The sequence below is a fragment of the Eptatretus burgeri genome, chromosome 7, assembly GCF_056783735.1.
Source record: "Eptatretus burgeri isolate ZD-2024b chromosome 7, Ebu_testis_v1, whole genome shotgun sequence".
Classification (NCBI taxonomy): Eukaryota; Metazoa; Chordata; class Myxini; order Myxiniformes; family Myxinidae; genus Eptatretus; species Eptatretus burgeri.
In genome coordinates, this window is record NC_140967.1 from 67,780,775 (window position 1) to 67,793,274 (window position 12,500).

At 38.7% G+C, this 12,500-nt stretch overlaps 1 protein-coding gene across 5 annotated transcripts in view; it reads right to left on the reverse strand.

The window, feature by feature from the left end:
• LOC147023470 (F-actin-uncapping protein LRRC16A-like) overlaps nt 1–12,500 on the reverse strand; it is a 208,707-nt gene that overhangs the window by 79,929 nt on the left and 116,278 nt on the right. For all 5 annotated transcript variants that reach the window (XM_085888894.1, XM_085888892.1, XM_085888893.1 and 2 more), the window contains one exon: nt 2,711–2,798. In XM_085888894.1, coding sequence (XP_085745020.1) covers nt 2,711–2,798 — 88 coding nt within the window. The remainder of the gene's footprint in view (nt 1–2,710; nt 2,799–12,500) is intronic.

Below are 12,500 nucleotides of genomic sequence, written 5' to 3' on the forward strand. Positions count from 1 at the left end.
ATATATATATATATATATATATATATATATATATATATATGACCGTTTTTACAGCCATTTTTCCCTGCTGTGCAGGGGTTTGGCTTTTTCTTGAGGCAATGTTTTATGGCCGGATGCCCTTCCTGATGCCAACCCTGGTCGCCTCTTACGACACACAGGGATATGGTACACCTATTCTAACCGGGGCATACACCGGGACCAGTACACTGGCAATCATTTCGCCGACCTCGGAAGGATGACAGGCTGGGCGAGCGGCTTGAGTAGCTGGACGAGTGGCTTGAGTGGCTGCTTGGTTCCCCTCGGTGGTCCGGCTCTCGTCGCGGTCTTTTGGCGGGCCTGGCCGGCGACGCTTTCGGAGGAGTGAATGAATACTGGTACCGCAGGTACATGTACCATAGACTTGCGAGCTTTTCTTGACGGTATAACAACACGATATTGGCGGATAATGTAAGGTGATAGTTTAACCAAATTGGGATTGTGACTGTGACGCAGTATTCACACTTAGACTGTTTGGTTGGTTGACTGATTGAAGCTGGCTTACATCAAATAAATAAATTATCAAAAAACGAGTGAAGTTAAATACATGTTTATCATTCATTTTCAAACAATAAACTAGTCTGAAGTTATTAGTTTGAGCTGTTTATTAAATCAAAACAGAACACAATAAAATAATAAGAAACAATATTTAACAAAGTAAAATGAAATCGAAGAGGAAAAATATGCATTAAATGAATGAAAGAAAAAAAAACACCAGTTTTTTGTGGAGTTTTCCACCCCAACAGCATGATAATATGAGAACTATTTCATGTCAGAAATCATGCTAGAATGCATCTCCAGCCATCTCGGATCCTCCGGCTTCCAGGGCCCGCCTGGGGCCCGGGACCCCGGCCATACAGCTGCGCTGGTGATGGTAACCTGCTACTTTTTAATGGTAGCCTTCTACTCCAAAAAATAAGGAAACCCCTGTATACATATACATATACATATACATATACATATACATACATGCAGTATTATGCATTCTGCAAGCAGATAATAATTTTTGTTATAACTTTTAAATGACTGCCAGAGAGGAATCAGTGGACATAAACCAGGTTGATTTGAAACAAAAAACACAATGGTCATTTTCTATATCAAATTTAGTTTGGAACAAGAAAAATATATATTTCTCCATAAAATTTACAAACCCATCTTAGAATTATTCCCGAGTTGTCGTTACCTCCACCACCTTGTGTTTTCACCCATGTCAGTTTGTCTGTTTGTTTGTATGTTTGTCTGTGAGTAGGCTATCTCAAATTGTTATGGACGGATTCAGACGTAATTTGGTGGACAGGTTGCATAAATTACATTTTGGCGAAGATCCAGAAATGGATCTGGATACTAGAATTTCTTAAGTGATCCTTCACCATTGAGAGATGGGGCCAAAAATGATATTTTGCTCGATATCTCAAAAAGTCAAGGACAGATTCGGATAAAACTTGCTGAAAAGGTTGGGAGTTGAATAAGGACGAATTGATTCGATTCGGGTGAAGATCTGCATCCGGATCCAGATACGGGAATTAAAAAGAAAATTATTTTAAAGTGATTCTTCACCGTTTGAAAGATTGGCTCAAAATGATTTGCAGTAAACCCTTAAATACTGTGGGCGTTATGTTCCTGAAAAATGGCACGATATTCAAAACCAAATTCCTATGGTAATAAGGGGGTTAGGCTCCTGGGCTTCAGAAAATATAGAGGAAGGTGGACGGCAGCCAAAAATAAACACATCACAATTGAAATAAACATGCGAAATAAACATAAATTGAAGTTTCCTGCTGTGTTGAAGCGGATTAAACGTTCAAAAGTGATTAAACTTGCTGCTCGCCCCCACCATTCTCTCCCCTATCTTAAATCGTTTTCCTTTGTAATCTGTCGATGTGTTTCTTTAATAACATGTTCCACAGCTTCGAAACCAGCGAATAAATAAAATTAAAAGAATCACTTTTGTCGATAGTTATACACTTCAACGCCATTCCACTGTTTACGGCATGTGAGAAACAACAAAAGCTTTGTGGTGCGACGAGATAACCATCACAACCCAGCTCAAAAATTGTGATTGGTCGAAATTAAACCTTGTGATAACTAAATTGGTACATAAAGAGGTTGCCGTGATAGGTCAAAACTGTGATATTCAAACCCGCGATATTTAAGGGTTTACTCTACTGTATAGCATATTTCAAAAATCTGTAAGATAGATTCTGAAAAAAAAAAAAAAAAAAACACTTGATGGTTCAGTTGAGTAGGTGTCAAGAACAAGCTGATTAGATTTTGGTTCAGGTCCGGCCTATCAGTCTATCACAAAACGTAAACTGTTCAGCCTGGCAGAGGTACAGTATGCGCTCTACCGAGTGCTGTTCTCATAGAAATATAAATTGAAGGTCACGTCCAAGTTGTTTGCAAAATTTGTCAGTGAATGATTCATTGTACTCAAGTACAATTAAAAAGAGAAAGAAAAATAAAAAGTTGTGCAGACACACTCATTAAAAAATTAATATACTACGTAGCTGGAGATTTAATGAAAACCAAAGAGTGGTCATAACCATGAGATAAAGAGTTTAGGCAGTGGTGAGATTTTTGTCAAGAGAAAAATTCATATCTTGACAATGTGATGCTTTCATAATCAACCTTTTACATGCAAAAAACAAAACAAAAAACAAACTGTACACATTACCAGCTGTCGTTGCATTTGTGATAGCAGTTCCAGCATCCTATCCACTGCTTGATTGGTAAGCTTCAAGGATATATCAAGACGGACCTCTCTGATAAAGAAAGTAGAAAAGGTGAAAGAAAGTGGAAGATTAAGTTAAGTTTTACATTCAAAATCTTCTCTTGAAAACAACCAAATTAAAATTGGTGATATTCCAATTCAATTAACAATGTAATTCTCAGATAAGTTTGTGTCAAGCACTACTTAAGGTAAGTCCAAATAAAGTCATTCAAAGTGTAAGCAAAACTATGATGAATTTTGTCATGCAGATTTTAACATAATGCTCTGTTAGATGATATTCGGCTATACAAACAACTAGGCCTGCAACAACATGGGCTTCTTGTTGGTTTGGGCTGGTGGGGGGGGGGAGTCTTTACATCAAATCTTTCATGAACGGGCTGGCCAGGCTTGACTTTCGACTGAATGTGGCAACAATTTGGAATTTGTTCAGGATGCTGGCAATAACTCGCCTAATCTTCATGAAAGACACCAAGGGATTTTGAACATCGACCAATATAACCAGTGCTGGGAGACAGATCCTTTGAGTTCACGTCGTAAAGATGGAAAGTGCACACATTGTTGCATCACCCTGCATGAAAAACACCATGGTAACAATTTATAGCTGGGTTGAGATTCAAACCCAGGCAAGACAGCACAGAAGTTAGTGTGCATATGTCTAGGCTATCCTGCCAGCTGATACACAATACAGAATGTAATTAATCATGTTGATAAAGTCACAGGAACTCCAGGGTGGAAAACACAAAAGCACAATCAACTCATTGATTTATCAGAGGCAAATACTTGAAAATACCGTATTTTCGACCTATAAGTCAATGTGAAGTACAAATTCAATTGGCTAATTCCCCCATTTTTCTTTCCTTCATTCATAAACAAGTGGATTTGAAATACAAGATGGAGCTACAGTGCCTTCAGAAAGTATTCACACCCCTTGACTTTTTCACACTGTGTGTTACCCCCTGAATTTGAAATGGATTAAATAAAAAAACATTTCTCATCAATCTACAAAAAAATACCCCATCATGATAAAGTGAAAACATGTTTTTAGAAATTTTTACAAATTTATTGAAAATGAAAAGCTGAAATGTCTTGCATCAATAAGTATTCAAGCCCTTTGCTATGACACTGCAAATCGAGCTCAGGTGCATCCAATTTCCTTTGATCATCCTTGAGATGTCTTCACAACTTGATTGGAGTCGACCTGTGGCCAATTCAATTGATTGGACATGATTTATAAAGAAACACCTTTCTATGTAAGGTGCCACAGTTGACAGTGCATGTCATAACAGAACCTCTATCATGAAGTCCAAGGAACTGTCCGTATATCTCTGAGATAGAATTGTGAGGAGGCATAGACCTGGGAAAGGGTACAAAACAATTTCTAGAGTGTTGAAAGTTCCCAAGAGCACAGTGAGCTCCTTCATTAGGAAATGGAAAGAATGTGGAACTACCCAGACTCTTCATAGAGGTGGCCGTCTGACCAAGCTGAGCAACCGAGCAAGAAAGACCTTGGTCAGAGAGGTGAGCAAGAACCGAATGACCACTCTGACAGAACTACAGAGTTCCTTGGCTGAGATGGCAGAACCTCCTGGAAGGACAAGTCTCTGCAGCACTTCACAAATCTAGGCTTTATGGGAGAGTGGCCAGACGGAAGCCACTCCTGAGAAAAAGGCACATGACAGCATGCCTGGAGTTTGCAAAAAGGCATGTGAAAGACTCTGAGAGCATGAGGCAAAATATTCTATGGTCTGATGAAACGAACATTGAACTCTTTGGCCTCAATGCAAAGCTCTATGCCTGGCGCAAACCGAGCATAGCTTATCACCCATCTAACGCCATCCCAAATGTGAATCATGGTGGTGGTAGCGTCATGCAATGGGGATGCTTTTCAGTGGCAAGGACTGGGACATTTGCAAGGGCAGAGGGAACAATGAATGGAGCCAAATACAAGCAAGTCCTTGTGGAAAACCTGCTGGAGTGCAAAAGACCTCAGACTGCAGTGAAGATTTACGTTCCAAAAGGATAATGATCCCAAGTATACAGCGAAGGCAACACTGGAATGGCTTCAGAACAAGAACATGAAAGTCCTTGGTCCTTGAGTAGCCCCAGCCAAAGCCCAGACTTGAATCCCATTGAGAATTTGTGGAAAGGACTAGAAGATTGTTGTTCAGTGACACTCCCCATACAACTTGACAGAACTTGAGCAAATCTGCAAGGAACAATGGGAGTACATCCCCAAATCCAGATGTGCAAAGCTGGTACAGACACACCCAAAGACTCGAAGATGTAATCGCTGACAAAGGTGCTTCTACAAAGTAATGACTCAGGGGTTGAATACTTATGTAAATTAGATATTTCTCTATTCCGTTTTCAATATATTTGTAAAAATTCGAAAAACGTGTTTTCACTTTGTCATTATGGCGTATTTTGTGTAGATCGGTGACAAATAATTTGAATGTAATCCATTTTAAATTCAGGCTATAACACAACAAAATATGAAAAAGTTGAGGGGTGTGAATACTTTCTGAAGGCACTGTACATAAACTTGCAGCGGGTGTGGACTTATCAGCTGATCAGTGAGTACAATAGAGGAGTTAATTCCTCTGTGACACTCAAAGCATTGCTTCCAGTGCTACTTCCAGGGTCATAAATATTAATGAGCTGTTTTGTGAATATTATTTGCATAACTTTGTGGGATGATGTTTCAGATAAATTTGGAATGTAAAGAGTTTTTCAACATTTATTTTAATAATTGTAATACCTGACCTATCCTTAGTGCAATAACTTTTCCTCAATGTAACACATGACACTTATTGTAATCATGTATCCTCAACGTTTGTCTCCCTAGCTTTGCAGCCGTAATTATCCTTCTTGGTTTTCTTGGTCATTCGCAAAATATCCCTTGCTTTAAGCCAGTGGTATTTCCCTGGCGCATTTCCAAATATTCACATTTCCTTGGCGTATTTCCAAATATTCGCATTTCTTTAGCGTATATACAAATATTCGCATTTCCCGAGTGTATTTACAAATATTAGCATTCCCGAGCGTATTTCCAAATATTCACATTTCCCAGGCATATTTCCAAATTTTCGCATTTCCCGAGCGTTTTTCCAAATATTCGCATTTCCCGAGCGTATTTCCAAATATTCACATTTCCCTGGCATATATACAAATATTAGCATTTCCCCAGCATATTTCCAAATATTTGCATTTCTGCAGCGTATTTCCAAACATTCACATTACCCTGGTGTATTTCTAAATAAGCATAGTTTCTGGCGTATTTCCAAACATTCACATTTCCCTGGCATATTTCCAAACATTCACATTTCCCTGGAGTATTTCCAAACATTCACATTTCCCTGGCGTATTTCCAAACATTCACATTTCCCTGGCATATTTCCAAACATTCGCATTTCTCTGGCGTATTTCCAAACATTCACATTTCCCTGGCATATTTCCAAACATTCACATTTCCCTGGCATATTTCCAAACATTCGCATTTCTCTGGCGTATTTCCAAACATTCACATTTCCCTGGCATATTTCCAAACATTCGCATTTCTCTGGAGTATTTCCAAACATTCACATTTCCCTGGCGTATTTACAAACATTCACATTTCCCTAGCGTATTTCCAAACATTCGCATTTTCTTAGCACATTTCCAAACATTCACATTTCCTGGTGTATTTCTAAATAATCATAGTTTCTGGCATATTTCCAAACATTCGCATTTCCCTAGTGTATTTCTAAATAATCACAGTTTTTGGCATGTTTCCAAAAATTCACATTTCTCAAGCGCATTTCCAAATATCCACATTTCCCTAATGTATTTCGAAATAGTCATAGTTTCTGGCATATTTCCAAACATTCACATTTCCCTGGTGTATTTCTAAATATTCATAGTTTCTGGCATACGTCCAAACATTCACATTTCCCTGGTGTATTTCTAAATATTCATAGTTTCTGGCATATTTCCAAACATTCGCATTTTCTTAGCGCATTTCCAAACATTCACATTTCCCTGGCGTATTTACAAACATTCACATTTCCCTAGCGTATTTCCAAACATTCGCATTTTCTTAGCACATTTCCAAACATTCACATTTCCTGGTGTATTTCTAAATAATCATAGTTTCTGGCATATTTCCAAACATTCGCATTTCCCTAGTGTATTTCTAAATAATCACAGTTTTTGGCATGTTTCCAAAAATTCACATTTCTCAAGCACATTTCCAAATATCCGCATTTCCCTAATGTATTTCTAAATAGTCATAGTTTCTGGCATATTTACAAACATTCGCATTTCCCTGGTGTATTTCTACTTATGCATAGGTTCTGGCATATTTCCAAAGATTCACATTTCCCTGGCATATTTCCAAATATTCGCATTTCCCTGTCATATTTCCAAACATTCGCATTTCTCTGGAGTATTTCCAAACATTCACATTTCCCTCGCATATTTCCAAATATTCGCATTTCCCTGGTGTATTTCTAAATAATCATAGTAGCCTGGTGTTGGCGCAGTGGTTAGGGCAGTGGTTTGGGATCCAAAAGGTCCTGAGTTCAAGCCCCGTTGGGCCACTGAATTAATACACCAGGGGTTTAACTTAGCCTGTCATCCTTCCGAGGTCGGCGAAATGAGTACCAGTGTACTGGGCCGGTGTATACCCTGGTTAAAATAGGTGTACCATATCCCTGTGTTGTAAGAGGCGACCACGGTTGCGTCAGGAAGGGCATCCGGCGTAAAACATGTGCCAAATCACTATGCGGATCATACGGATGATCCGCTGTGGCAACCCCTAACGGGAGCAGCCGAAAGAAGAAGAAGAAGATTTCTAAATAATCATAGCTTCTGGCGTATTTCCAAATATTCGCATTTCCCGAGCGTATTTCCAAATATTCGCATTTCCCGGGCATATTTCCAAATAGTCACATTTCCCGAGCGTATTTCCAAACATTCACATTTTCCAAGTGTATTTCTAAATAATCATAGTTTCTGGCATATTTCCAAATATTCGCATTTCCCGAGCGTATTTCCAAATATTCGCATTTCCCTGACGTATTTCCAAACATTCCCATTTCCCTGATGTGTTTCTAAATAATCATAGTTTCTGGCGTCTTTCCAAATATTCGCATTTCCCGAGCGTATTTCCAAATATTCCCATTTCCCTGGTGTATTTCTAAATAATCATAGTTTCTGGCGTATTTCCAAATATTCGCATTTCCCAAGCATATTTCCAAATATTCGCATTTCCCTGGAATATTTCCAAATAGTCGCATTTCCCTCACGTATTTCCAAACATTCACATTTCCCTCACATATTTCCAAATATTCGCATTTCCCTGGCACATTTCCAAATATTGGCATTTCACTAGCGTATTTCAAAACATTTCCATTTCCCTGGTGTATTTCTAAATAATCATAGTTTCTGGCGTGCAGTATTTCCAAATATTCGCATTTCCCGAGCGTATTTCCAAATAGTCGCATTTCCCGAGCCTATTTCCAAACATTCACATTTTCTAAGTGTATTTCTAAATAATCATAGTTTCTGGCGTATTTCCAAATATTCGCCTTTCCCGAGCGTATTTCCAAATATTCGCATTTCCCTGGCGTATTTCCAAACATTCCCATTTCCTTGGTATATTTCTAAATAATCATAGTTTCTGGCATATTTCCAAATATTCGCATTTCCCTGGCATATTTTTAAATAGTCGCATTTCCCTCGCGTATTTCCGAACATTCACATTTTCCAAGTGTATTTCTAAATAATTATAGTTTCTGGCGTATTTCCAAATATTCGCATTTCCCTGGCGTATTTCCAAACATTTACATTTCCCTAGTGTATTTCTAAATATTCATAGTTTCTGGCATATTTCCAAACATTTGCATTTCCCTAGGTATTTCCAAACATTCGCATTTCCCTGGCATATATCCAAATATTCGCATTTCCCTAGGTATTTCAAAACATTCGCATTTCCCTGGTGTATTTCTAAATAATCATAGTTTCTCGCATATTTCCAAATATTCACATTTCCCTGGTGTATTTCTAAATATTCATAGTTTCTGGCATATTTCCAAACATTTGCATTTCCCTAGGTATTTCCAAACATTCGCATTTCCCTGGTGTATTTCTAAATAATCATAGTTTCTCGCATATTTCCAAATATTCACATTTCCCTGGTGTATTTCTAAATAATCATAGTTTCCAGCATATTTCCAAATATTCACATTTCCCAAGTGTATTTCTTAATATTCATAGTTTCTGGCATATTTCCAAACATTTGCATTTCCCTTGGTATTTCCAAACATTCGCATTTCCCTGGCATATTTCCAAATATTCACATTTCTCTGGAGTATTTCTAAATATTCATAGTTTCTGGCATATTTCCAAACATTCATATTTCTCTGGAGTATTTCTAAATATTCATAGTTTCTGGCATATTTCCAAACATTCACATTTCTCTGGAGTATTTCTAAATATTCATAGGTTCTGGCATATTTCCAAACATTCACATTTCCTTGGTGCATTTCCAAGCATTCACATTTCCCTGGTGTATTTCCACATATTCATCGTTTCTGGCATATTTCCAAACTTTCGCATTTCCTTGGTGTATTTCCAAATATTCGCAGATCCCTGGAGCTCCGATTGCATCAGCTCGCAGGATCTCAGTGATTGATTATCCACTCTGGATTTGTCGTGGCCCATTCGACAGCCCAGATTCATCGCGCGAATCACCCGAAAAATCGTTCAGGGCAAGGGGAGTGCCATATCGCTTCGGGATTACTTACTCTTTGTCTTTGCAGCACAAAAAATATTTGAGCAGTCCGTACGAGACTCAAAGGCATGCCTCTCCCTCCCTGTACCCCCTTCGATCCACACCTGCACCTCTCCCATCCCAACATGCAGTCTCAGCCCTACATTTTGGTGAGTACCCGTGTAACCATTCATTTAATTGTCCATTTGTGGATTTCATTTGTGTTCTTTATTGGTTTATTTAATATTTGTCTCTAATCTAATACGTAGTAGTTAAGTGAGGTTAACATTGTATTAGGGTGACTGAAAATGTTCCATGGGAACACAGCCCCCCATTATAACACGACATCAATTGTAATATCTCGTCCGCTTCATGACATTTTGCTTAATGTCACACTTTTTAGGAAAACATTGTTTTTTGTTTTACTGGAAAGTGTATTTTGATGATGAAGGAGTATTTTGATGAAGCAGTTTCTTGGCATCGGTTATGCTGTGTAGTTTGCCATTGCCTTCCCAGCAATCGGTCAAGGCAGGAATTTGCAATTTGTTCAGGGTGCCAGAAATAGCTCGCCTGATAGAAAACAATACACGTGTTATGACTCCACTGATTCTGAAATATGACTTAGAAAATGTGGAGATCACCAATGATCCATTTGAATTTTAAAATTTGAAACACCACACAAGTGGAAACCTGTGTTGTGTTTTAAATTAACAATTACACAATTTTTTTTAGAAAATATCACACTTTGCAAAAAAAAATTCATTTATGCAATTCAATGTCTTAAACCATAGATAAGTCGATTCTGAATACAAGCCCAGACTTTCGGGGAAAAAAACAAAGTATCGACTTATATGTCTAAAATATGGCACTACACTTTAGCCACAAGGTGGCTTTTGTCAAGTACTCTGCACAATACCCGTGCTCAGATGTGAAATGCCATTGTGGAGGTGAGGAACCACACAATATTTCAATCATATCAAATCAAAACTTTATCTCGGGCTTTCATGGGGGGGGGGGGAACATCACAAAGCATTGAACAGAATTAAAAGAGAAAAAGAAAAATAGATAAAGCTAAAAGTAGTAAAGATACAGATTAGGGGAGAAAATAAGTAAAGCATAAAAGAAAAGAAAGTTCAATGTCAAGGGAAAAGGTCGACTACTTAAAAGCCTGTGCAGAAGAGGTGTGTATTTATGGGGGTTAAAAACAAAGGGAGAGAATGGGAACAAAGTGAATATGAACAGGAAGAGAGTTCCAAAGCTGAGGGGAATATTTCGGAAAAGCATGATCACAAACAGTTTTCAATTGTGCAAAAAGCACAGTAAGTGGACCAACATGTCCAGAATACAGAGAATGGACCCAATTATACTATATGTCTGAAGAAGATCAGTGATGCACAAGCTATCTAGGCCAATTATGGCTTTGTCAGGGATGAACACGGTTCTATAGATGATTCCCGTTAAATACGGAAAAATGTGGCTTTTTAAGAATCGGCATATGACAATATTTGCCTTTACTCCACAACAATTATTGCAGCACAATTCTGAACCAAATGAAGATAGTGAAATGAAGACTAAAGAAGACCAGCAAATAGTGAGTTACAATAATCAAAAGGAGGAATAATTAAAGAGCAGACCAAAAGTCCCAGCTCTTCTCAGATGGACAAAACAATGGATTTTAGGCACATATTATGCAACTGGTAAATTGTAGGTTAACAACATTTGCAAATATGAGTATCAAAAGTTAATGTTGAATCATAAAGGCAAGATTGAAGATTTGGTCAGTAGGAATAAGTTTATGTTAACCGAACATCACTGTAAAAGATTGGTATTCTTGAAAGCAGATGGGGAACCAACTATAAGTTAGTCTGTTTTATGCTTCAGTCACATTTGGCTCGGCGGCCATAGGGTCTAAAAAATCTACGGCCACGAGCAATTATAGGGTGGCCGCAGTATGTCCACAGTCACACAATGTAGCAGTCACATATGTTTTTATTTTTTGGGTAGCCGCACGGGGTATTTAGAAATTGTGGAGACCGAAAACGTGAGGGTGCCGTACGGTCTTTGATTTGATGTCGCATGGTGACCTTAGGGCGTCCCTGCGGCGGCCATAGAATTTTCAAGGCAGACGCAAGGTAGCCTCAAGGTGCCCGCAAGGTGACCGCAGGGGGGCCCTAAGGCAAACGTGGAAATAATGCGGCCGCCGTAATTTTTTTGGGGTTGGCAAAATTCATTTTTCATTGATAAGAGCCTACGGAAAACGCACGAATAACGCAAGCCCACCGTACGCCCTACGTAGGTCGACGTGGAACACATCTACGTCATGGCTACGGCTTGTCGAATTGCAACGGCCAACCTAGAAATGAAAAAAAGTTATAACTCCGCGCTTTAAGTCCACGGAGACCCCAACGGCCTGTAAAAGATAGCCATACGGCATAGGGCCACCCTGAGGCCACCTCAGAAACTCTGCGGCCGTCGCACGTTTCTGTCAATTCAGGGGGGGGGGGTACAGCCACCGTATCCTAGCCTAGAGCAAATGTGAGTCATGCTTTAGTCTCAATGAACTTAGAGCAAGTTGGTGTTTTACCACAATTTGACAGAAAGACAGACAAAAGGACAAGCAACAGAATTTGTTGGATCAAAAGACAGATGTAATTGGGTGTCTCGTAACAATTAGATAAATGGTTCAAGGAATGAGCCTTGAAGACAAAACTGAGCGGCAATCTCAATGGTAAATGCACAAGCTGCAATATATGGTTTAAACCAATCCATAGCAGAATCATTTTTGACAAAGCAGGAAGAAAGACAGTCATAAATGAAAGAATGATAAAAGGCAGCTGATAAATCAAGAAGAATAAATATTGTAAACAGATCCCAATGAACACTCTGAAGGATGTCATTGGGGGATTTTTAATAATATAGTCTCAGTACTATGATGATGAGATGTACCATAGTCTTTTGCAGAGTATTTTGATGATGAAGAAG